The sequence below is a fragment of the Corapipo altera genome, unplaced genomic scaffold (assembly GCF_003945725.1).
Source record: "Corapipo altera isolate COAL_440 unplaced genomic scaffold, ASM394572v1 44b, whole genome shotgun sequence".
NCBI lineage: Eukaryota > Metazoa > Chordata > Aves > Passeriformes > Pipridae > Corapipo > Corapipo altera.
The window spans coordinates 3,015,770-3,039,494 of record NW_020884932.1 but is presented as its reverse complement, the minus strand read 5'-3'; the positions used below and the strand labels follow the sequence as shown (position 1 = coordinate 3,039,494).

The window sequence follows — 23,725 nt, the reverse complement described above, 5'->3', positions numbered from 1 at the left end:
AATAGTGTAAAACTCTGGTCAATAATACATGAAAATTCTAAGCAAAATTTCAAAAATGATAAAATTTACAGACAAACATAATAAATTTTTTTTTGCTTATTCTATATTAATCTTTGCTTATATTTATTACAAAAGAAGTCTTTCTCAAAGATTTGGTACCTTGAGCTCATGCCCTGATTGTCTGCAGAATCAGTACCACAATGGTGAAGGGATCCTTTCCAGAACGGATGCTGCAATAGGTCTGTCCAATTCAGCCTTTTGAAAAGCAACAAACAAACTGAAAAAGCAGTGGCAAAGTACAACAGCTCCACAGAAACACACCAGACTAGGTTTTTAACCCAGTGGCACTACAGAGATATTAATCCTGTTGTTTGCTTTTATTTGGACAACAAATAAGTTTTCTTTCAGGACGAACTTTATACCTCGAGTCAGAATAGATAATTCACACAACAGAGGTATGAGGATAAAAATGAAGGAAACTGCATAGTCAATCCCTCATGTAAATTATCTGAGTTACTCTGTAAATTGCGTCAAATTATTTAATAATGTAACTGTATCACCTATAAATCAAAGTCTGATAAAATAAATGTGTCCACTGCTCTGGAAAAGCAAAGCCATCCAATTCTAAATTGCCTATCATTCTGCTACACATCTATTTAGCACCAGCTATAAAAATACAAAGACACACTTAATGAAAACATTAATTTTGTATATATTCATATAACAAAAAGCACAGCTCGTTCTTCTATATGAGGGATTACATTTTTTTTTGCATTCTTTGTCATCTACAAAATACTATACATATAGTATCATAGTAATTATCTTCTCCAGAGGTGACTACATAAAGAACTGTCATGGATTAGAAGTTTACCTTTTCTGAGGATCCTTTTGAAGCAACCCATCAAGCAAACTGATGAACTCAGCAGAAGGTTTGAGAAAAGCAGAACCTGTAAACAGAAACACTTGTGAAGATCAGCAACGGGCAGCAAAACTGTCGCCCAATGTAGACCAAACCATTATCTACAGATCATGCTAAAAATGTTCTTAATAGCAATCTCATCTGAAAAAAACTAAATGTATAAAGAATCTTAAATATACATGCTTTGTATTTCAAAGGATCCTCAAAAAAACCAAACCAAACCAAACCCAAAACAAACAAACCCACCAATTCTCAGTCGTCAAACTAGCTAAAATTGTAACGTAAAAAAAAAAGCACCCTCCAATTATCATATAGCCATTAGAAAGAAATAAAGTGGAGTTAAAACCTGCTTAAACTGAAATTAACCTTTCTCCAGCAATAATTTTAAAACGACCATTGTTGCAACCCACTATACAAAAGAGTTTCCAAAATTCTTATTTTACTGAGAAAAGACTCTACTTCTGAGAGTGCAGAACTGAGAAAGGCACTTCACCCACTTTGAAAAAAAAAATCTCTCCTAGAATTGAAAGAAGTAACAACAGTTTTAATTCTGCAAGTTACCATTTTCAAGTGCCTTACTATGACTGAAAAGAGCCACTAATATTTAAGGGTCTCCGTGAATAACACTGATGCCCAGAACGGCCAAGATCGAAAATTCCATACCACTAGGTATATTTGGTATTAACAATTAAAAGTAAATTATATGTCTGTCTATCAAAGGGGAAACAAGAATTCATCATTAACAGGGAAAAAGTTCTTATGAAAGGAAGGCATTGCTAACATTCACTTCAGACAACTAACTGATTACTGCAATCAGCCTCAGAAGAAATAGTGCAAAAAAACTAGCTTTGTAATTTTTACTCTGATTTGACTCATTACAGAATAACAGAACCTCACCCTCTGGTCTAGGTGGCAACGGGTCTTCACATAAAATCTTTTCAATTAATTCAGAAAAGTTTTCTGAGAAGAATGGTGGTTTTCCTACAAACAAACAGAAGTGTATTTCACAGATTAGGCAAACTTCAAAATGGTTGTCAGGTGATGGCAATGATATATCATGAGCTCATGACATATCACGAGTTTTCCTAAGAAAACATCCAAAGAAATAAACACCTTCAGCCTGAGTGCTATTTATCAAGTTCTCAATTTATATTCAAAACCTTGGATTAAATTCTTGTATCACGAACAGCACAAGAAACCATGGATAGAAGAGGCACCAAAGATGGTTTGATGGAGATCACCATGATAACCCTGCATGAATCAGTAATGATATAATAGGAAGAGGTCTAGGCAGAAATCTCAATATCTGTGTTACTGTGTTGATCCAACAGATCAGCATATTGTTTAAGATTTTAGAAGGTTGCAGCATAATTCTCTTTTGTGATGAAGCTTTCCTTTCAGCTGCATCAACTGGACACTTTATCTGCAGAAAACCAAATTACTCTAGTTTTATAATAGTGAAACAGTTTTCTCTTTCAAAGCTTGAACTAATGCACTCAGAGTTCAATACTGAGGAGATTAAAAACATTACACTGTCAGAATTCGAGGGCTGCTATAATTTTAAATCATAGTATTTAAACCATACATGTTGGTTAGTCTTGTTGTATTTAGATCACAGTCAACAGGACAACTTAACAGTACTATACTTGATTATTTGATAAAGATACTTTTTTTGTCTTTTAAGCACAGTTAGTATATTCTTCAAGAAATCTTTAAAACCTGTCTGAAGTTTTTCTATGTCTTAACTTCCCTAGAAAGTTAACAAGAATTTACTCTGGGATCATGACCTATGTTTCCATTATAACAGATAGTAAGTAGATACACAAACTTACAACCTGAGAACATTTCATAAAGTAAACATCCCAAGGACCACAGATCACTGGCTTTGCTGAAGTCATCTCCCTTTATTGCTTCTGGAGCTGTGTATAATGGAGACCCTACAAAATACAGTATGTATAATGCACTTGGATTATTTATTCAGCATTTATCCTGTTCAACACTTTAAACTTTGTCTCTAGACTTCAGTGAGTTAGGGGTTATCTTCATTTAGAATAAGAAAACTGAAATATCAAATGTAAGTAGTTTCAAAGGAACTTCTTTCCTAAACTTTAACAGGATTATGTAGGATTACAGATGCTATTTTGTCGTTCATTTCACTTCTATTAACCAAGCTGTCTTGTGCTACACTTTTCAAACACAGTGATTAATGCAAAGAATGTTCTGATATGCTTTAACAGCTTCCAGGACCAAGCAAATTGAGCAGAATAGTAAACCGATATCATTCTCATATAAACAACAGATATCATTATGTTACATCAGGTTTGGGATTCTTTTTTAAAGCCATCCAAAGACATAAACCTTCATGAATCCAGAAAGTTTCGTTACAAAAAACAAGGCAGCTAGCCAACCAGATCACTGACCTAAATAGTTACAGCTATTTTCACACTGAAACACTTTGAAAACATCACAAATGATAACATCTTATTCACAAATCCCTTTTGTCTTGATACAGAAAAAAAATATACAGTTCTTATTTCTATAGTTCTCAAAAATCTCTAAAAAAAACTACACAAGCTCAGTAGAAGTGTCCATTCCATAGTCCTTTAAAAAGTTTATTTTAGATTCTTTTGTTCTTGGGTTTTATTTTTTTAAGTGACAAAAGGTCATTACCATACATATCAAAACAGCTGTTCTGAAAAGCAACAGAAGAGAAATCAGATTTGTATTTCTTCCTGAATAAAGTTCTGGTCTTGGTCTTACTATTCCCAGTGTGGACTTTCAGAAGGAGATAGCAAAGTATTTAGAGAGCTTTCTCTGTTCTCATAAAATATTAAAAATTATTCCATTGTTTCCAATAACAGTAACTGATATGCCACATCACTATCTTGGAAAATAGAGGTCTGTGAGATGCTCCAAAATAAGGACTAAGAAATGACTCAGAATATTAAAAACAAGTTTCTGAATTTTTTCTTATTCAATGAAAAAACAACATAGTATTTGCAGTCTACTGCATTTGCATGGATCTGCCTATCGAAACTGAAGCACATTAACTTCCTCATACTTTGCAATGAAATTATCATTCTTAAAGGTAGCCAAACAGTTGACCTCAAACTACAAATCACTTGTACCATTTGCATCAAAAAGGACAATGAAAGTACAGCAGTGCACTCTCCAGTGAAAGAAGCAATAGTTCTGTGTTGTACTTGTGTATATATTTAATATGAACTTAATGGAATTTAGTCCCAGACTTTACAGAGAGCATCTGCAGCAAAGGTTTTTTAAAAGTTTATAAATAATTCCATAGCTCAAATTTTTCTGAGACAAAACAGGATTAATTCTAAATCGTTTTTCTTTATCACTTATTTCTTCACTCTCCAATTACTGCTTTATAACTGGAGCACAAAAGATAGTAAATATGTGATTCTTCCTGCTACTTCCTTTGAATCCTTTTTTATTTATTTTAATATACTGTCTTATATCAACTAAATACCAGAAATACAATTTCCTTAGTAAGGCAAGCCATTTCCAGTTTGAACTTTCCAAAGTTTAGTGATTTTCTGTAGTTTTCATCAAATAATAATTTAGCCTCCTTATCAAATCCAAACCAAGAATTAATATTTTCAATTAGTTAGTTACATTGAAACATTTAAGATCTCATTCACATACTCAGTTTGGTGTTTGTTATTTTTGCATTTGGGAGGCTTTTTTAATCCTTGAAATTTTGCTCCCTCTTTTTTTTCCCTACAAAGAAAAAAATCAAGAACAGTTTATAAAATAATGAAAACGTGTTCAAGACAAAAAGATTATATAATAAACTGTAATGCAGTTATTTCACGTCAAGCTATAAAAAATGATCTAAAATTAATTATCTCCAGGTATGCTATGTTGGAAGTTTGTTCTAAAAGTGTGATACACTCTATAATCACCTACACATGAGCTTCAACCCAAAAGAAAACCTGGAGTCAGGAATTGTTAATATGTCATATATGTTATGACAGGCTGAAGCATATTATTTTCCAGCTCTTAGTTAAACTGTATTTATGAAATAGAGAATTATTACCATACACTTGTAAATAGTTTCTTTCTACTCACTCACACGTGTTGTTCCATCTGTAAGTTACGATCTCTCTGAATAATCTTACTTAAGAGCTAAATTTTGGGTTTGAGCTTACTTAAAAAATTCCCTGTATGCAGGATAAGTTAAATCCGTTTACAGAAAATGTACTGAACATGCTTTCCCATTGCAAAGACACAGGGAAACACATTAATCTTAACAAAAGATAACACTACAGAATTAATTATTCAGTTTTAGGGAGATGATCCTGCCCCTCTGCTCAGCCCTAGTGAGGCCACATCTGGAGTGCTGTGTCCAGTTCTGGTCTCCTCAGTACAAGAGAGACATGGAGCTCCTGGTGTGAGTCCCGTGGAGGGCTACAAAGATGACTGGGGGACCAGAGCATCTCTCTTATGAGAAAAGGCTGAGGGAGCTGGGCCTGTTCAGCCACAGGAGAGATGACTGACTAAAGAGGGGGAGCCAAGAGGATGGAGTCAGGCTCTTCTCGGTGGTGTCAAGCAATAGGACAAGAGGCAACAGGTAGAAACTGCTGCACAGGCAGTTCCACCTGAATATGAGGAAGAACTTCTTTACATGCAGGTGACAGAGCACTGGAACAGTCTGCCCAGAGAAGCTGGGAGTCTCCCTCACTGGAGATATTCAAGAACCATCTGGATGCAATCCTCTGCCATGTGCTCTAGGATGACACTGCTTGAGAAGGAAGGCTGGACCAGATGACCCATTCTGGTTCCTCTTCCAACCTTACCCATTCTGCGACTCTGTGATTCTCCAGAAATTTAGAAAGCCCCCACCAAAATGCTAAACAACTATTTTATTTCAAGGTCTTCTCTCCAAACTACTTCAAACTAAGTTTTTTTCCAACTTTCATTTTGTCCCTTTGGTAAAGGTTAATTTTGGCTAGGAAAAATATTGTACCTCGAAATCTGTTTTTCAAGTATCCTTGTGGAGTACTTTCACTAACATCTTCACCTTCTTCATTTCCAACTAAAGCATAAAATTCTTCCAAGTTTTCACCATCCACTTTAGCCAAGCAAAAACTACTGAATTTCAAAGTGCCAGACCCTTCCAGCAGTATCTAGAAGAATAAACAAAATCCAACATACTAGTACGATATACTAAAACTGATGATTGCTGAAATTTCCAACACAAAGTATAAAATAATTTATTTAAAAAAAATCACAATCTGAAACCATTTAAGTACATAGAGATGATCACTATAATCAAAAACACTGGAAAGCTTTTTTTTTAAGTAATGCCAATACTGACTTTTTTCTTACAACCAGAAGTATCACAATAGAACCCTTAAGAGTTTCAATGTGCACTTTCGTTTACTTATTATTAAATCTAAACAAACAATTATGTTACTAGAGAAAAGAAAGTAAAAGTAGAGTAAAACTGTATAAGAAAATAAAAGTAGAGTGAAGTCAAACATGGCTTCTTTTGAGGGAAAAAAGTGAATTTTTCTAATTTTGTCTGGCAGAAAATTCCACAGATTTTGTCCAATGATGATGAGAGTTTTCTCTGGGCAGCCACTACTTATTCTTGTAACTAAAAACTTCATAACCCCAAAAACTTTGTTTGGAGAAATAGCCCATTCAATCAGAAGCAGGGAGTGGGGGATGGAAGCAACCTTAACTTTAGCACTCTACTTTCTGTTCAAAGGAGTACTTTACAGCAACATTCTTCTCTGGAAGACTACAGAGTCATCTCATTATGTTTTATTCATATTTTTTTAGTTCTTTTGGACCCATAAATGACATGAACTGAGTAGAATTGTGGAAGAATTCACAGAAGAAGGGCAACTTGATCACAAGTAGATCAAGATCAAAAACAATTACTGTTATGCAAGAATTTTTGCTTATAGTCATATTCTGGTGACTACATGAATTAAACATGGACTTTGGCAAACCTCTGCATAAATTACACACACATACATAAAATGAGAAAGTACATAAAGATTTGTATTTTTATGCAAGAATAAGATGATCTGGAAACAATAGAGAAGATTATTTACAAAAAAAGTTTAATTAACTTTAGTCCCCCATTAGCATTTTCTATGACCGCAAAATATTCTGCAGCATGATAGAATAATAATGAATTTATTCTATGTCCAGTGACAGAGAACTAAAATCCTTCATTAAATTAAACCAGTACACCAAATCAAAAAGAATCTATCACATTGTATCAGATATACAATAGGGAAAGAATCAATTAGATCATAAAATATTTAAGCTATAGACTTGTCTCTGACTGTCTTCACATATATTATAAAGCTCAACTGGCCTCCAGTCTGAGGTAAACCTCTTCCTTACCTTTCCAGGTGTTAATTCACAAAAGATAATTCCAAGCCCATGAATATGGTATAAACCAGTAATCAATTCAACACCAAATTCTCTCACTACATCTTCAGGTAGATGTTCATCTTGAGCAATGACAGATTCTAGAGAACCACCTGAAACATGTTTACACATAGTTAGTAAGTGCATATAAAGAAGATGTCATACAAGTAATTCCCAAGGACATCACATAAGCTTCTCCAAAAGATGTCAGTCAAAAGCCATTATTAGTAGATACTTAAAATATTTCTTGATATTATCTACTAGTTGTAAAATCTAAGATGTACAGAAAAAAAATCTATTTTCAATACTGTGACAAAAATCTTAATTTTGAATGAAATTAAATTGAGTGCATGACTTCAAAATTACTTGAATTGATTTGTTTTACAAAGAAATCAGAAGTGGAAGAAAGAAATTCAGGAACTGTGTCACTTCACAATGTAATTTGTTTATATGTAAACCAAATGCATTTATTCAAATTCCTTAACCAGATTCCTACTGCCTAAGTTAAAAGAATAAATAATACCAAAAGCAAGCTATCAACCTCTGTGAACAATTGCTAAAGACAATGGTAGACAATTTTCCACCGAATTCAGAGACAACTGAAATAGTAAAACTGTTACAGTTTGAGGTCCCAAGGTCAACAACATCCAACAAATAACTTATTTTGTTTCTTCTTCACATACAGTGTTTCTACACAGTGAGTTCTCTTGACTCATGTGCCTCAGTTCTTTCATTTTAATCCCTTCCCCTATTTTTCTTTTTTTTTTGCTTTTCTTTTTTTTTCTTTTGTTTTAGAGAAAAGAATCAAAAAATACCCAGGACTAAAATTTTGTTTTCCAGGTTTTTCACACAAATCCCAGCTGTCTGCCCTGTACGTCCCTCTAAGAATAAGCAGTAACTGCCCAGAAAAAACTCACATAGCTCTATGGATTTCTTATCCTAACATGACTTCTCTGTCCTTCCAAAATCACTACTGTCCTCCTCAATTAAGTTCTGATCAGCCCTTCCTTTGTTTTCTGGTAAGATTATACTTACAAAACTTTCCAAATAACCCTCACACATATCCTCTATCATCTGTGTCCTTCACTGGTCTTCACAGTCTTTGCTTTTCCCCACTGATAGTTCCTGTTTCTTTCAGTGTCCTTGTAAAAATCTTTCCTCTTTCTCATCACCTGCTTCCTCACATTCCATGGATTCCCAGGTATGTCATCAGACTCAGCCAATTTGAGTCATTCCCATCCTAACTGTTCATAGGACTTGGATGACTTCTAATCTAATTTCCCATAAGCTCACTGCTCAGTCTTTCTGTTCCTTCCTGTCCCAGTTTTCTATCCTAAATTCCATAAAACACCTCCCCTAAAATCCCTTTTCTCAGCCTCATTTGTTTCCTTACTAATCCTGCACCAAATCCGTTCTCCTGAGACCACAGTTTACAGTTTGCATTTCCTAAATTATCTATTGGTTTTCTGGGTTGCCTGTTATTTATATCTTATCCAAATCATGCAGACTAAAACAAAACAAAACAAAACACAAATTTAAGTTCCTGAATGAGACTAGGAAACTTTTTCACAGAAATGGATACTAGATCTTTTATTCCAAATCACATAATAGATTTTCCTGTACTTTTTTCCCTTTGATCAGTTATTTGTTTCAGAGAATACAAAGACTAACAGGTCTGTCATTATGGAATTCTTCAACACTTCCGAATCTTAAAATTATTTTATTTCTAAGCCTTTTTAGGTTGGTTAGTAAATCAGTCATTCCTTTAAAAACACACCCATATTACATAGCTGTAGTAAAGAATTTTCAAACATGTTTAATAACTGTTTCTTATAATGTAATTTAGAGGACTCCATATAAAAAAATTCCATAATATGGCCAAATACACAAAGGAAAAAAAAAAAGTAGAACTGGCAACACAGAAGGATTCTGTGTCTGATAACAGAAACTCACTTTGTCAGCTTGAGACAAAGGAGAGAGATCTTACATATTTCAAAAGCAGCTTTCAATCTCAGCAAAATATGACATGATCGATGTCATATTTTATGTATAAATCATTTAGCTTCAAGACACTCTTCTTGCAGCAAACTGCAATATTGCAAGGCAAAACACTTGATAATTCTTCAATAATAAAAGTCTGCCTGTCTCATAACTTAAATATGTGCCCCTAAGTTGGACTAAGCAAAGAGATCAAAGCCTCCTTATGGGTCATTAACTTCACTTTTAATCACTGAAAGAATGACCCAACTTTTTTTCCCAGAACTTGTTGGTTCTCTTCTTCAGGAATTTTTCAAACAGAATTCTGGATAGATAAAAAGGCTGAGTGTAATGAGGGCTTTTACTGCTAAACAAACTTCAGATGCCAAAAATCTTAACATGCATCACTTGCCTATTGGCTTTCTTTTCTCTCCATGTGGAGTAAAGAACACTATTGGGAGTTTAAAATATGCAGTCATTAGAATTACAGAAAGCTTTAAAAGATTTCTTTAATAGATTGATAAGAACCTATCAAAATTCAGTGAATCACTTAATGTAGTTTTGGGTTCTCAGAGCTCCCCAATTAACATTTTAACATGGAAGTCAAAATACTTGCACAGAATAGGAAGAAAATTTAAATAAGTTACTTTAGCTGCTAAATTGCCCTTTGATTAAAAATTAACTTGAACAACATTTTCGTTTATACATTATAGCTTAATTTGCTCCTTGCTGTCTTTTAAAAGAGAATGCCAAAGCTGCCAGTACTTAGAAAACTTTTCAAGTTATTACTTAACTACCCTCCAACTATCCATAATTTGTTTTTATGTTCCCCTGATTAGCCATCTCTCTTCAGCTCTTAAAAATCAAAATTATGCCACATCAACTAACATTTAACAGACACATACAGTGAAGGAGAGGAGAAATTATTTCAGTTGATTTCTAAAAATGTTTCCAAGAGCAAAACCATTTTTATATATAAACAGGGTTCTCAAGCTAATAATCAGATAATCATGCTTTTTTCAAAGATTTGTTGTAGAGAAACTGCCAGATGAAATCTCTTACAAACACTCATTTATAAATTTTTACCTTTTGAGCTTATCTTACCTGTGCACAGTTCCACTACAAGCCAGAGATGGTTGCTTGTTTCATACCATTCATGAAATGTCACTATATTCTTGTGTCTGATTTCATGAGTCAGACGAACCTAGAACAAAGTTTTCAACATACTTAACTGGAGGGGGGGGAATAAATATATATATGTTTATATGGACTTATGGCAGGGCAGCAAGAAACAATACACCTTTACCCTAGATGAAATACTTGTTCTCTTGCCTTTTCCAGTGCACTAATATTATTCTTCAAATGTTTTAGCTTTACATGTATGTTGAGAAAAGATAACTTTCCTCACAGATCCTGCCCAGCTCACCTGTTTATAGAAAAAAAATTAGGAACTTCCCCAACCCAAAATTATAAATATTATTTAACCTTCCTGCATCACTAATACAATAACAAACTGGAAATCAGAACCTGGAGTCAAACTTGCACTCCTGGGTTTTTTTTTTCAAGAAGAATATAAATGAGAGACAATACAACAAGAGTAAGAAAAAAGAAAATTTTCCATTATTCTTAATCTTATCAGGCAAGGACAATCACTCCAGAGTCCCTGGAGATCTATACTTCTATTATACCATTCATGGCCTAATCTCTACAGAAGCCTGTTTTTTTGCTTGACTGGTATGTAAGGTACCCTCGATGGTTTTGTAAGACTAGTAACGCTTCTAGGAACAAAAGGTTCCCAAGAAATATCACTGAAACAATGAGAGAGAATATAAAACTGCATTGGGTTTGAATGGCAAGGTTTTGGTAAAGGGGTGGCTTCTCTGTGAAGCTGCCAGTACTCTCCCTATGTCTGACTAATCCAATGCCAGCTGGCTCCAAGACAGACCCACCACTGGCCGAGGCCAAGCTCATCAGCGACGGCCATAGTGCTGCTGTGATAACATTTAGAAAGGGGGGAAAACACCGCTGCAGAACAGCAGCAGAGAGGGGAGTGAGAACATGTGACAGAAATAACACTACAGACACCAAGGTCAGTGGAGAAGGAGGGGGAGGAGGTGCTTCAGGAGCTGGAGTAGGGTTTCCCCTGCAGCCCACGGTGAAGACCATGGTGAGGCAGCTGTCCCCCTGCAGCCTGTGGAAGTCCATAGGGGAACAGAGATCTGCCTGCAGCCTGTGGAGGACCCCACACCAGAGCAGGTGAATGCCTGAGGAAGGCTGTGACCCCATGAGAAGCCTATGCTGAAGAAGGCTCCCGGTAGGACCTGCAGACCCATGGAAAAAGGTGCCCACGCTGTAGCAGATGATTTGCTGGCAGGACTTGTGACCCTGCAGGGACCCACACTAGAACAGCCTGCTCCTGAGGGACTGTATGCCATGGAAGGGACTCGTGTTGGAGCAGTTCATGAAGAACTGCAGCCTGTGGGAAGGATCAACACTGAAGAGGGTTGTGAGGGACTGTCTCCCATGGGAGGGACCCCATGCTGGAGCAGGGGAAGAGCATTAGGAGGAAGGAGCAACAAAGACAGCATGTGATGAACTGACTGTAACCTCCATTCCTCATCTCCCTGTGTCACTGGCAGGGGAGGAGGGAAAGAAAATTGGGAGTAAAGTTGAGCCCAGGAAGAGGGAGAGGTGGGGGGAAGTTGTTTTAAGATTTGGTTTTATTTCTCATTATTCTTCTCTGGCAACAAATTCAATTAATGTCCCGAAACTGAGTCTGTCTTCCCTGTGAGGGTAACTGGTGAGTGATCTCTCTCTACACGTACCTCAACCCGTAAGCCTTTCATTATATTTTCTCTCCCCTGTCCAGTTGAGGAAAGGAGTGATAGAGTGGCTTTGGTGGGAACCTGGAATCCAGCCAAGGTTAACCCCTTAGAGAAACAAAACCTATCTACTGGAAAAATAAAATATTTGAACTGTGCAACTGTATCAGTTACAGTTTCTTTTCCACAAAGTATAAGATGTTTAAAACTGTGCCAAGGTTTTACAGACCAGGATTGAATTATCTTAAACGGTCTTCTTTCATCAAAAATAATTTCTTCTTGCTAAGTAAGAAATTGATTATTTACTGGAAGGTACTACTGCCACTGGATTTGCACAACTAATGGCAAAGTAAAGCAAACTGCTAAATGCAAGTAGCTATTGTTACAAGTTCTCTGACACATCACAAACACAGTAAGACTGTAAACATGGGCTTAAGCTTGTGATCTAGAAAACAATAAAATCAGATTAAGAAATAAATACATTAAAATAAGACTCTATTTAAAGTATAAGAATTTAAAATCTTAAGAAGTTCATCTAAATGATGACAAACTCCATCTAAAGAAGCACATGGTATTTTTCTTCTATAATATCTGTGCTACGAGGTTTTGGTAGGCTGTATCTTTTCCCAGATTTAGCAGGGAAAACCCCATTACTTACCCAGTTTGTTATTTCAGCTCTTTTGCATTTATCAGTGCAAAGAATGGCAACAAAATTAATTGTCCCTTTTCTTCTTCCTTTATAAACAACTGTCTTATTTCCTCTTCCAATCTCCTCATACAGAATGAAGTTCTCCATACTTTAGGATGCTTTACAGGCAAGAGAGTGAAAACATGGTATTAGTCTCATAAACAAATAATCCTTTAAAGAAAGGAGGAGAAGGGGGAAGCATTCAAATGTAATAGTCATTGATGTACAGTATCTCCCTCCCAATGCTCAAAAATAGGGATTATATATTTCCAGAAAGATCAGAGAAGAGATCAGTGCCTGCCTCTCCACTTCCCCTCATAAGGAAGCTGAGGATCATGATGACCAAAGCCCCTTCCTTGCTCTTCTTCTTTCCATGAATACTTCAAACCTGACATGTGCACCTTGTCACAAGACTGAACAGCACATATACATTACATGGATGGAAGATATCTTCATTTTTGGTCATATGAAAGGCATTATCATCCACTCAGGCAACAAAGCACACCAATGCATGACAGGCTCAAGGACAAGTACAGAAATATCTGGTTATCTGACAAAAGCAAGACCAATAACACATAAAGGCACATGGTCATGGTGTAACGGTGTAAGACCCTTCCGGAAGATATATTACAAAGAGATCAGGGCTTATTTTACTTAGGAAGACTTTCCTGTCTGGAAGAGGCATCTTTTCCAGAGACAGTTTTAGATGTTTTCTCCTCTCCCTGGTATGAGAAAAAGATAAGTCTTTGCAGACATCTTTGAAGGTCCCCAGAGCGAGGAGCAGGGGCAGGGATGATAAAAGCCCCGAGAAGAACAGGGGGTGTGATGTTCCCCAGGCCCAGTGTTTGAAATGCCCTAAAGGTCAGTGTTCTTTAAGTCTAGTGTTATCGACTTTCGAAATAAATTTTCCTACAATCCTGTCTGGCATTTGGGGGTACCTGTGCATAATCTTTCTTCACACATGGGAAAGGGAAGCTTTCCTTGCTACCACATGACTGGCAATACTTGCAAATAAGGTCTACTTTAGCTGCTCTGCAAAAGGTAACAGGGAAGAGAGAAGCATCTGCTCTCGCATCCCTGAATCTCAAGAGTAATGGCTATACCACAATTTCAGTACACAAATCAATAGAGCATGGAATGATAAGATCATAGAATGGCTTGGGTTGGAAGGGACCTTAAAGACTATCTAGTTCCAACCCCTCCCCATGGGCAGGGACACCTCCCACTAGACCAGGCTGCTCAGAACCCCATCCAGCCTGGCCTTGAACACTGCCAGGGACGGGGGCATCCGCAACCTCTCTAACACGCGTGGCATACTTCAGAGAGCTGGAATCCGTTCACCGGTTTTGGCACAAAGTACAACGAGATCAAACAAAGTGACACAAGGAGTCCTTCAGCCGGGGGACACCAGCCCCGCCCGGTTCGACCCCACCCTGGGGCCGAGGCACGGCGAGGGGAGAGAGAGGACAGTGAGGGGCGAGGCCGTTGGGCGCCCGCGCCCCTCCAGGTAACGGCCGCGATCCGCGAGCGGGAAAGCGGGAAAGAAGGAAAGCGGGAAAGGGGAGCGACAGCCGTACCTGTGCGGAGAGGGATGGACCCGGCGGGAAAGGGAGGGAGCGACCGCCGTACTTATGCGGCGCAGGATGGACCCGGCGGCAGCATCATCGCCGCGCCGCCGCCATCAACCGAAACGGCGGAGCCCCGCCCCCGGCACGGCGTCTCCCATGCCCCGGTGGCAGTGTCCCGGCGGGACGCCCGTCCCTGCGCGCCACGAAATAAACTCAGCGGGCGGGGCACCGGCACAGCAGGCAGGGTGACTCTGGGAACTGCGGGGATTTGTTTCCCCTTATTCTAGCAGGAACGCGCCGATGGGTCCGACCGGGGCCCGTACCCGCCCCCCCCCGCCGCCTCTCGGATGGTCGCCACCCCGCGACCGTATCCAGGAGACGGGGCCGGACGCCGGAAGCAGAGCGGAGCTGCCATTGGGCCAGGAGGCGCCTACGTTCAGGGCGGGACCACCGGGCCGAGCCCGGGGGGGAGCTCCCGGATGTTGGGGTGAGGGGCTCCTGGGGCTGGTGTGTCTGTCGGGAATGCTCCGCCCGCCGCTTCCACTCTGGGTCGCTGGGGCTCCTCTATTAAACCTCCATAGTCAGATCAGCAGTTAACGTCGTCAGCCCTGCTGTGGCGCTCTGTAAGTGCCTAATTGAGGGACACAAATGTCAAAATTTAGCCCTTGAAACAAGCATCTTCTGTTTTTAGCAGTCAAGTGGGTTTTCACTTTATTTTCCATCTCAGGGTGGTCTGCTTTTCTTTTGTTTCGTTGGTTGGTTGTCTGCTTTTGGTTTTGTAAGGCCCCTGAAAAAGTCAAGTGTCCTTTTCTCATGGGCAACATCAGTAACTGTAGTGACAGGACAAAGGGAAAAGGCTTCAAACTGAAAAAAAAAAAAAAGTAGGTTTAGATTAGATATTAGGAGGAAATTCTTCACGGTGAGGGTGGTGAGGCACTGGAACAGGTTGATCAGAGAAGCTGTGGGTGCCCCATCCCTGGGAGTGCTCAAGGCCGGGATGGATGGGACTTGGAGCAGCCTGGTCTAATGGCAGGTGTCCCTGCCCTTGGCTGGGCGGTTGCAACTAAATGATCTTTAAGGCCCCTTCCCAACCCAAACCATTCTATAATTCTAACAGAACATTTAACGACATTTGGTCTGTCCTAGAGCAAGCTGTAAAGTATTCTGTTTTGCCCATTGTCCCACCTTTATTTTGACCTCCTAACAGGTTTGAACCCATTGACCCATTTCAACCAAATTTGATAAAAGAAGTAGTATAGTTACAGGAAGGAGTCAATGTTTCTTTTACTCTGTATGATAACAGATGGTCAGGTTTTTTACTTCCACTGTCAGAAAGATTTCATTATGAATTTAAACCCCTCTAATACTGAAAAAGGGGGGAAAAAAACCCAAACCCTCTCTCTAATACTGAAAAAGGGGGAAAAAACTCAAAACCAAACCCTCCCTGTTGATGAAAATGGAAAATTGGGCTGGCAGTGTGCACTCACAGCCCATAAAGCCAACAGTATCCTGGGCTGCATCAAAAGTAGCATGGCCAGGAGGGCAAGGCAGGTGATTCTGCATCTCTGCTCTTCTCTTGTGAGACCCCACCTGGAGTACTGCATACTGTTCTGGTGTCCCCAACATAAGAAGGGCATGGAACTGTTAGTGCAAGTCCAGAGGGGGGCCACGAAGTTGACAAGAGGACTAGAGCACCTCCCCTATGACAACGGGCTGAGAAAGTTGGGGCTCTATCCTATTTTGCAGCATAAGTTTTCAGTAATTTCAGAGTTGACCTGTAATTATCAATGAAGCTACAGCTTTGAAGCTGCACAAACAAAGTAATTTTTCTATTTCTTTACGTGAGTAGTTGACTAGATATAAATAAACTGAATGCGTAAGTAGGCATCACTTAGTTTCTTTTAATATTTGCAAGAAAAGTATGCTTTGAAGAGGGATTTATTTAGGTTTTAGAAAAATGTGTGTTTTATCTTTGGCTCTGATAAGGGTGACTAATATAAAGAAGAAGGAATAGAATATTAGCTCAGTTGCACACGAGTTCTGGCAATAGTTCAATGCCAGATCTTAGAAAAGTCAGTTTCCTTGTCCCTGTCCAAGAAGACAAACTAAGCCACGATAACTATCAAGGCACTGTCTTTGCTTCCATATTTCTAGTGGTTCATGCTGTGAGAGCTTTGTGTTATATTAGTCCAGGTTAGGGGTTGGGTTTATGCAAACGCGGTAAATATCCCATTTTGGGGGAGGAAGATTGTATGAACTTTAATAACAATAAAGTCTGTTGAAATCTTCATGTAATAGTGGCAATAGCATTACAGAGAGAGGCACACACTCAAACAAATGTTTAGTAACAATCGAACAAGACCTTTATAGCTTTTCAAATTAAATATCTCCGTGATAAAAAAAATTCAGTATAATTAAGGGCAGGCATAGGGAGACGTTAACTTATACTCCTTTTTTTTCCCACCCCTCTCAGTTAGGAACTATGGCACTTCTTTATTGTTGATACACATTTCATTACGTATCTCTATGTTTCTTACCATCTGGATGCACAATTTCAATATACTCCAGATGGGGAATTGTCCCTTTGATTTGGTGTATGCATGGGGAATTCTCTCTTCAAACATGTCAGTTGCTTCAGGTACGAGAGTTATCTTGCAGAAATAATCTAAATACAAATACAGATCAGGGCTGTATTTATAAGACTCTTTTCTTCCTGTTTCAGTCTGTTACTCCTTTATTCTGTAACTGAACATGACTTCAAACATTGTACTCAACTGCAGTGAACTTTTCTGTGGGAATATTTTCAACATTCAAGAACGGAATGCAAAATATTCTCTCTGCTGTTTGTACCATTTCAATACTCCTAGCAATCTGTACAGCAAACTTGGCCTTGCTATTTGCCTGGCTATTATACGGGACAGTCAGATGTAATCAAATTCTTGTTCTCAAATAAATGTATGATCTAATTTAAGGTAAACTCAGATCTCGTGATTGCAATCACATAGTTCAGGCATGCTTAAACACTTCACTGCTCTGCCCTCAATGGATACTACGTAAGCCTCTGACATTTTGCCTGGTTCCTAGAGGTCTGACCAGTAGCCTGTAATTTTAAGGTGTGTTTCCATGTTTTGTAAGATCTGTTCTTCAGTCTGCTCTATTGCCTGTTGAAAATGCTATAGAGTTCTATTTTGCCACATGTCCTAGCTTTTCTCTCAGATATCATGATTACTCATGCTCTGTCCCATCTGGTTAGTACATGGTGTTTATTTCTATTCCAACTGACCCCATTCTCAGGAGAATTTCTATTCTCAGCATCCTGAGAATGATGATTCAGTAGCTCGAATATAATATTTTTATGTTCCATTTGCTTTGACACTTCAGTCATTCCTGGGAAGTACATAGGACCACTTCTCTGGTCTTTGACCTTTTTGACAGAATGGTGGACGTAAGCACATCTTAATCTTGTGCATTTTATTCTCATATTTTTTTCCAACATCCTCTTGAAACTAGCACATACTTTTATTGTTTGAGTGGAACTTTGTTTTTCTTTAGTTTTGCACTTCTGTGGTAACATTAGGCTTCTCATGTTATGATTTAGTCACCTTGGTTTTCTGGTAAAAGACTGCTGTATTCACTGGTCCTTCTCAAATTCATTAAAAAAATTCAAGTGTTACCATTTCATTATCATATGTTGCTGATATTTGGGAATAGCAATGACTTTTAAAATTCTTCAGTAGCTTCTGGGATTTCTGTTTGAGAATTTTTTTTCTCAAATAGTTGACCTTTACCCTATGGAAACATTATTGCAAAACAGTGCTTGCCAATGTGTTTGTTTCACTGGTGAGGCAAAAAACTACTAGTGGTTTCTTTTACAACAACAGGGCTCCAAATCTCACCTCACTGGATCAGCTTGTAAGGTCACCAATACTGCATGTGTACCATGTTTGTGTTGCCTCTTCCTCTATTATGGTCTCAATGTCTAAGGTTGAAAACAGATGTGGTAGGATACTCTGTGGTTTTTAATACTCTCTTGAGTTAATACCTTTAAAGGTTAGCATATTACAAGCTACTTTTACCTTCCCAAAATCATTGGGTTTCTCTGGGAAGTTAGCAACTGCTCGGTATGTGATACCACAATCAAAACCAACTTCCTTTTTGTACGTTTGTTTGTATTATCTGCCAATGAGATGGGGTTAATTGTAATGGTTACCACACTTTCTGCCAGGAATTCCTCATATCACATTCCTGAGTATCATCAGCTCTGATACTGATTTTTGAGCCTAGATGGCAGACCTGATACTCATCAGCTACAAGGTTCACTACTAACAGCATTCTCAACACCCAAGCCTACCTGCTGGCTTCCAAAATATAATGACTATTTTTATCTATGCAGGAGGGCTGAATAAGCCTTACCAGTATCTAACTTTTTTTTCAGGGACTATTGTGCCGCTTATGTAATTTTGAGATTATGTAAAATTATTTATTTTTATGTGTATTTCAGTGTTCAAACTATTGCTTATTCTAATGGAATAGATAGTGTGTTAAGCAGGTGCTGTACTGGTCGAATTACTTTTGTCTGTTCTAGATATAACATGTCGGGAGAAATCCCATTTTCTTCAAATATATCCATCAGCTTGGACTCAAGATTTACGGTTTTTTGTCACATATGTAGACTCACTGTTTCAGCAGCAAGCATTGGCTTTTATGTTGCATATTCTGAAGATTCAGCCTGTATACTCAGGATGTCTTTTGCATCCTGATTAGAATTCACAATGTCTTGAAGCTATTATCATCATTCCACAGTGTAATTTTCATTTGGCTTTGCTTGATTACATGGTTTTTTTCCATTTCTTGCTAAATGGATGCCTGGCACATTTATCATTATCCCACTATCTTGCATTTAATTTCCTCTTTGTTTGTGTACTTGAGTTCACTTTTAATGCTAATCAGAGCTTTACAAACTATTTATTCCAACTTGCATTTCATTAATATCAAATATGTGCAAAACCCCATCCTCTGAGTCACTGTTTGGTCTCTTCGTGTTTTTCTTTTCAAACTGTAAGCTCTGGAATAATGCTTCTTTTACCATATTTATTATTTATGATCCACTATGCAGCAAATTTTTAAAGAGTTTTCTCTTTAAGATCTTTTTATCTTGATTTTATTTGTCTCCTCAGCTTATGTATATGCTTTATATACTTTTGCTTGTCCATAAACTTTACTTTTATTTAGCCTCTCATCTTGCTTGTGTTTTTTCTCAAATCACATGTGTCTGCTCTCCTTAGGTCACGGTCGCAATAACACTTCAAACCAATTCCATAAACTGATACTGCTCCTGAAAGATGCAGCCCCTTTACAGGAAAAAAAATTTCCAGCAGAGATGCAGCTGAGGAATGGGAAGGCATTGGTGCTGGCTGATGCTTACTGAAGGAAGCACAGAGCTCTGAACAAGAAAAGCTTTTCTGCTGATTCAATTCTTCCAGCAAAAGCAGCATCACATAACTTCTTGTAAACCAAAACAAAGAAACAAACAAACCACCCCAAAACAACCAAAACCCCAAAAACATAAACCCAGAAAAAAATCAATGAAAACTACTCACATTTTTGATTTTCAAGTGCTCAGTCAGTCAACTTGCAAGCATCTGTGTTCTGATATTCAAGTAAAAGCAATGACAGCTTTATAAAAAACACTATTTAAATGAGAAAAGATGTTGTACAGGCAGCATTATGTAGACACTTCATCAATCCTTATAAAGGACTTGCAGTATTACTTAGTCCGTGCTGTTATGAAAGGGTGAGAAATAAGGCCAGTAACATCAGGTACCAGCAGGGGGAACAAAAAGAGGAAGCAACACTTCTTTTTGGACTTTCTTCTTAAGTCCACGACACAGCTATTTGGAAACACAGCCATGGGGTATGTTTTAGTGATTTTTTTTTTCCCTCAGAACTTTTCTTAATGCCTGTAGGAATTAGTTTGTTCTCTGAGATTAAAATTGTCTATCCCCACAATCATAGCTGCAATTGAGATCTTCAGTTGGCAAACTGAACAGAGGTTTCTGAAACTGGTTTCAAATGCTTTTAAAGCAATATTGTATTCTTTGATTGCTTTACAGGGATTATACAGAAGGTTCTAGGGACAGTCAGTCCCTAGGAATATGCAAGAAAAATAACAACATGCTCACTGAAAAGTACATTTGAAAAGTCCTGTATTTTAGCAGGGCAGAAATAAAAAGTTTCTTCTAGAGATGTAGTCAGAGAAGCAAAATTGAGAATGAATATGATAATATCATGTGATAATCGAGAAGAGAGAGGAAATGAAGAAGATAATGGAAATGGAAAGAGAGAAGAGAAATCTAGGAAACTTTTTGAAAGTATCTGGTTATTGCCTCGATTCCTACCTTCAGAATTCCTATGTGGAGGAATTGAGCTGGTGGTAAGAATGCAATGGAGTATGCTTACGTTCATTATAGCACCACACAACAAAAAAATTCATCAGGAGGATTTGAAGCAGCAGAAACAAAAAACAGCTACCACATCATACAACCAGTGCACAGACACACACCTTCCATGCAAGGGGCTGACACTCCCATAGCCCCAATTTCTCTCTTCTACATACTGTGTTTGTGTATGAATAGTCTGTGTGATTTCCATTTCTCCCACTGTGAAGGACTTCTCCTCACTCTAACAAGACTTTCTTCAGTCTCAGCACTACGTCTCAAATTCTTGTTTCTTACAGACATGACAGGTCAATTGGTTCTTCTTAATAAGAACTCTATAATCATGCAGACTTGTTTCTCTCTATTGTTTGTGCAGATATTCACTTTTATACTTCTTGGTTTTCCCTCTACCTGCAGATAATTTCCTCCTTTTCTTTTTTTTCAACATTTGATTTTCTTCCTGGGCTGGATTCCAAGGTGTCCCTGTTCTGTGTCTTCTTCTGTTTCTGTGGAACTGAAAACTCTCTTTTTTTTTTTATCCCTTACCAGCCTATCTTTGCTTTTCCCCCCCCTGCTTCTCATTTACAGTATGTAAACACAGAGCAAACTCTTGTTCCTCAAAATTACTTCTCCTTCACTATACAGACCATTACTCCTCACTGCTGTCTTGAGCTTATGTTACAAATTCCCAGATGCCGCTTCGAGGCTCTATCCATCGTTTACAGCCTCAGAGTCTGGTTTCCTCTCTTGTGCAACCCCTGTCACTCAGACCTGACTCCACAGTTAGCTGTTGCAGGATTAATCAGAAAACTACCCTTTCTTAAAGCCTCCAGATTTAGCTTGCTCACTGCCTAACCCCGGGGTCACACGTATACACGACCAGGCACATATGGAGCAATGGGAGGACTCAGGTGGATGATGGTGAGTACTGAGGGTGAGGAGAGGAAGGCACCAACCTTTTTAATGATAGCAAGGTGTTAGACTTCCTGGCAGTAACACGAATCCTCCTAGGGAGGATTTAGATGAGACTACTGAGATGATTTAAGAGTGCAATGTTACCAAAGGGATGGTCCTGTTCCTCCCCGTCTAACAGTTTCAATTCATCCTCTGTGCTCACTCCTGATACTTCTGTGATCTTATGGTGAATCAGTTCAGTTCATTAATTGTGCAGAAAATGGACAATTAAAAAATACAGTTAGTTGTATGTGAGGTTAGTACACTGAATCACTCACTGAGGAACCCTGAGCAGCACAGTCAGCCCCTGGGAAAAACAGGAGTGCCTGGCTCCTCCATCAGAGAAGTCGGGAAAGCAGCCCACTCCTTTTGGCAACAGCATGAAGGTTTTAAGTTGACTCACGTGCCCCATCTAACTTAGTCACTAGCAGGGGATTTGCTCTAAAGACAACGCCTGCTCGGCAGGCGGCTGCCTGCGAATCCTCTGTCGTCCTTGCAACATTTCTCCTCTCTTTTCTGCCACCTAAAAACATGCATCTCCATCTGGGATTCTCTTTGTTTGCATCTGCGAAGGGTTGGATCGCTTCTTTTTGTGGGTTATTCAGGGTCAAACCCTGAATCCATTTACACTCACTGGTTATTCCACACTTCCGAAATCCTGTCACCACCAGCACGACTGCAACATTTTTTTTGTCTTACCAGCTGTAACCTTGAACAAAACTCTGTTCTTCCCTTGCCGTTAGACAAAAATAATCACACCCTCCTCCAACAAATAGTTTTGAGAGCTGCAGACAGAAGGACTTGTGATTTCTTCTGTGCTTGTCTTTTTCTTTTTTTTTAATTTGTCACAGAATTCCAGAATTGTTGGGGTTGGAAGAGACCTCTGGAGGTCATCCAGTCCACCCCCCTGCCAAGGCAGGGTCACCTCGAGCAGATGACACAGGAACGCGTCCAGGCGGGTTTGGAATGTCTGCAGAGAGGGAGATCCCACAACCTCCCTGGGCAGCCTGTTCAGTGCTCTGCCACCCTCAACGTAAAGTTTTTCCTCATGTTGAAGTGTTTTAGTTTATGGCCACTGCTCCTCGTCCTGTTGCGGGGCACCACTGAAAAGAGTGGAAAAAGAATTGGACCGAAGCTTTTCTTTTTAGCTGGGACAATAATAATAAATCTTTTCCTTGGGGGATTTTCTGGCGTTTAATACATCGTGCATTCACTCTCGCCCCCTCCGCCTTCCCAACGGGACCAGGTCGCTTGGCGTGGCCCAGAAGCGGGGGGAGCAGTGCCGGGCAGCGCTGACCGCGGCCCCCTCGGGCGGGCCCGCACAGCGACAAACCCCTCGGGCGGCGCAGATCCCCCCTCCCGCCGCCTCGCCCAGCCCGTCCCGCGGCAGGGGGCCGGTTGCCGGGCGACGCTCGGCCCCTCCTCCGCGGCAGGGCTGGGCCATGAGGTAATGGCCTCCGGGGGGCGGGAAAGGGAGCGCTGCGATTACCGAGCCAGCGGCCGCCGAGGTGGCCGCCGGCGGCATTCCCTCCCTCCCGCCCCTTCCTGCTGCCCCGCCGGCGGCGGGCGGCGCCGCAGCCCCCGAGGTGTCCGCGCCGCCCCGCCTCCGGAGGAGGCTGCGCGGCCCGAGCAGCCCCGCGCCCGGCAAAGGCGGAGGAGAGCGGCCGCAGCCGCCCCACGTGCGCTGCCGCCCGGCGGGAGGGCTCCGCGGCGGTCCCCGGGCGCCGCTGGAGAGCAGGGAGCTGGAGCGGCGGCGGCCCGGCCGGAGAGCCCCGGGAGGAGGGCACATGAGGCGCCGGCAGGAGGAGGGAGAAGCAGCAGCTAGCCAGCCACTGCAGCCCCTGCGCTCTGCCCGCTCCGCACGCCGCGGCCTCTCAGCGGCGCGGGCCGGGGGCGAGCCGTGAGGGGGGAAGCAGCCCGGAGGTGGCCGCCGCCGGCAGCGCGGC

The 23,725-nt window shown here is 39.9% G+C and overlaps 2 protein-coding genes and 1 long non-coding RNA gene across 10 annotated transcripts in view; 1 reads left to right on the top strand and 2 right to left on the bottom strand.

The window, feature by feature from the left end:
* Window positions 1-14,718, bottom strand: part of ULK4 (unc-51 like kinase 4) — a 225,432-nt gene extending 210,714 nt beyond the window's left edge. For 2 of the 7 annotated variants that reach the window (XR_003530337.1, XM_027659556.1), the window contains exons 1-9: window positions 14,398-14,718; window positions 12,791-12,939; window positions 10,415-10,514; window positions 7,307-7,446; window positions 5,910-6,069; window positions 2,755-2,856; window positions 1,817-1,900; window positions 872-947; window positions 160-255 (exon numbers count right to left, since the gene is read on the bottom strand). Coding sequence is in view for 5 of the 7 variants with exons in the window: in XM_027659556.1 (XP_027515357.1) it covers window positions 160-255; window positions 872-947; window positions 1,817-1,900; window positions 2,755-2,856; window positions 5,910-6,069; window positions 7,307-7,446; window positions 10,415-10,514; window positions 12,791-12,928 (896 nt within the window). In the remaining 2 variants the exon portion in view is untranslated. The remainder of the gene's footprint in view (window positions 1-159; window positions 256-871; window positions 948-1,816; window positions 1,901-2,754; window positions 2,857-5,909; window positions 6,070-7,306; window positions 7,447-10,414; window positions 10,515-12,790; window positions 12,940-14,397) is intronic. The other 5 variants (XR_003530336.1, XM_027659561.1, XM_027659558.1 and 2 more) reach the window with 3 other exon arrangements.
* On the top strand, window positions 14,666-19,921 carry LOC113954780 (cleavage and polyadenylation specificity factor subunit 6-like). Of its 2 annotated transcripts, none has more exons than XM_027659566.1 (2): window positions 14,666-14,981; window positions 19,674-19,921. In XM_027659566.1, the coding sequence occupies exons 1-2, from the start codon at window positions 14,689-14,691 to the stop codon at window positions 19,687-19,689; spliced, it is 309 nt and encodes a 102-aa protein (XP_027515367.1). In that variant the 5' UTR covers window positions 14,666-14,688; the 3' UTR covers window positions 19,690-19,921. The 2 variants fall into 2 exon arrangements, 1 of the variants encoding a protein (XP_027515367.1); XR_003530338.1 differs by having other exon boundaries at window positions 14,813-15,011.
* Window positions 19,922-19,970: 49 nt separating this feature from the next.
* LOC113954782 lies at window positions 19,971-23,095 on the bottom strand. The gene is made up of 2 exons (XR_003530340.1): window positions 22,981-23,095; window positions 19,971-22,882 (listed from the first exon to the last, which is right to left on the bottom strand). It is a non-coding gene; the product is annotated as an uncharacterized LOC113954782 (long non-coding RNA).
* Between the last annotated feature and the right edge of the window lie 630 nt (window positions 23,096-23,725).

What these genes read in the sequence shown, in the direction of transcription:
- LOC113954780 (XM_027659566.1), top strand. Translation starts at nt 14,689, where the DNA reads ATGGGTCCGACCGGGGCCCGTACCCGCCCCCCCCCGCCGCCTCTCGGA.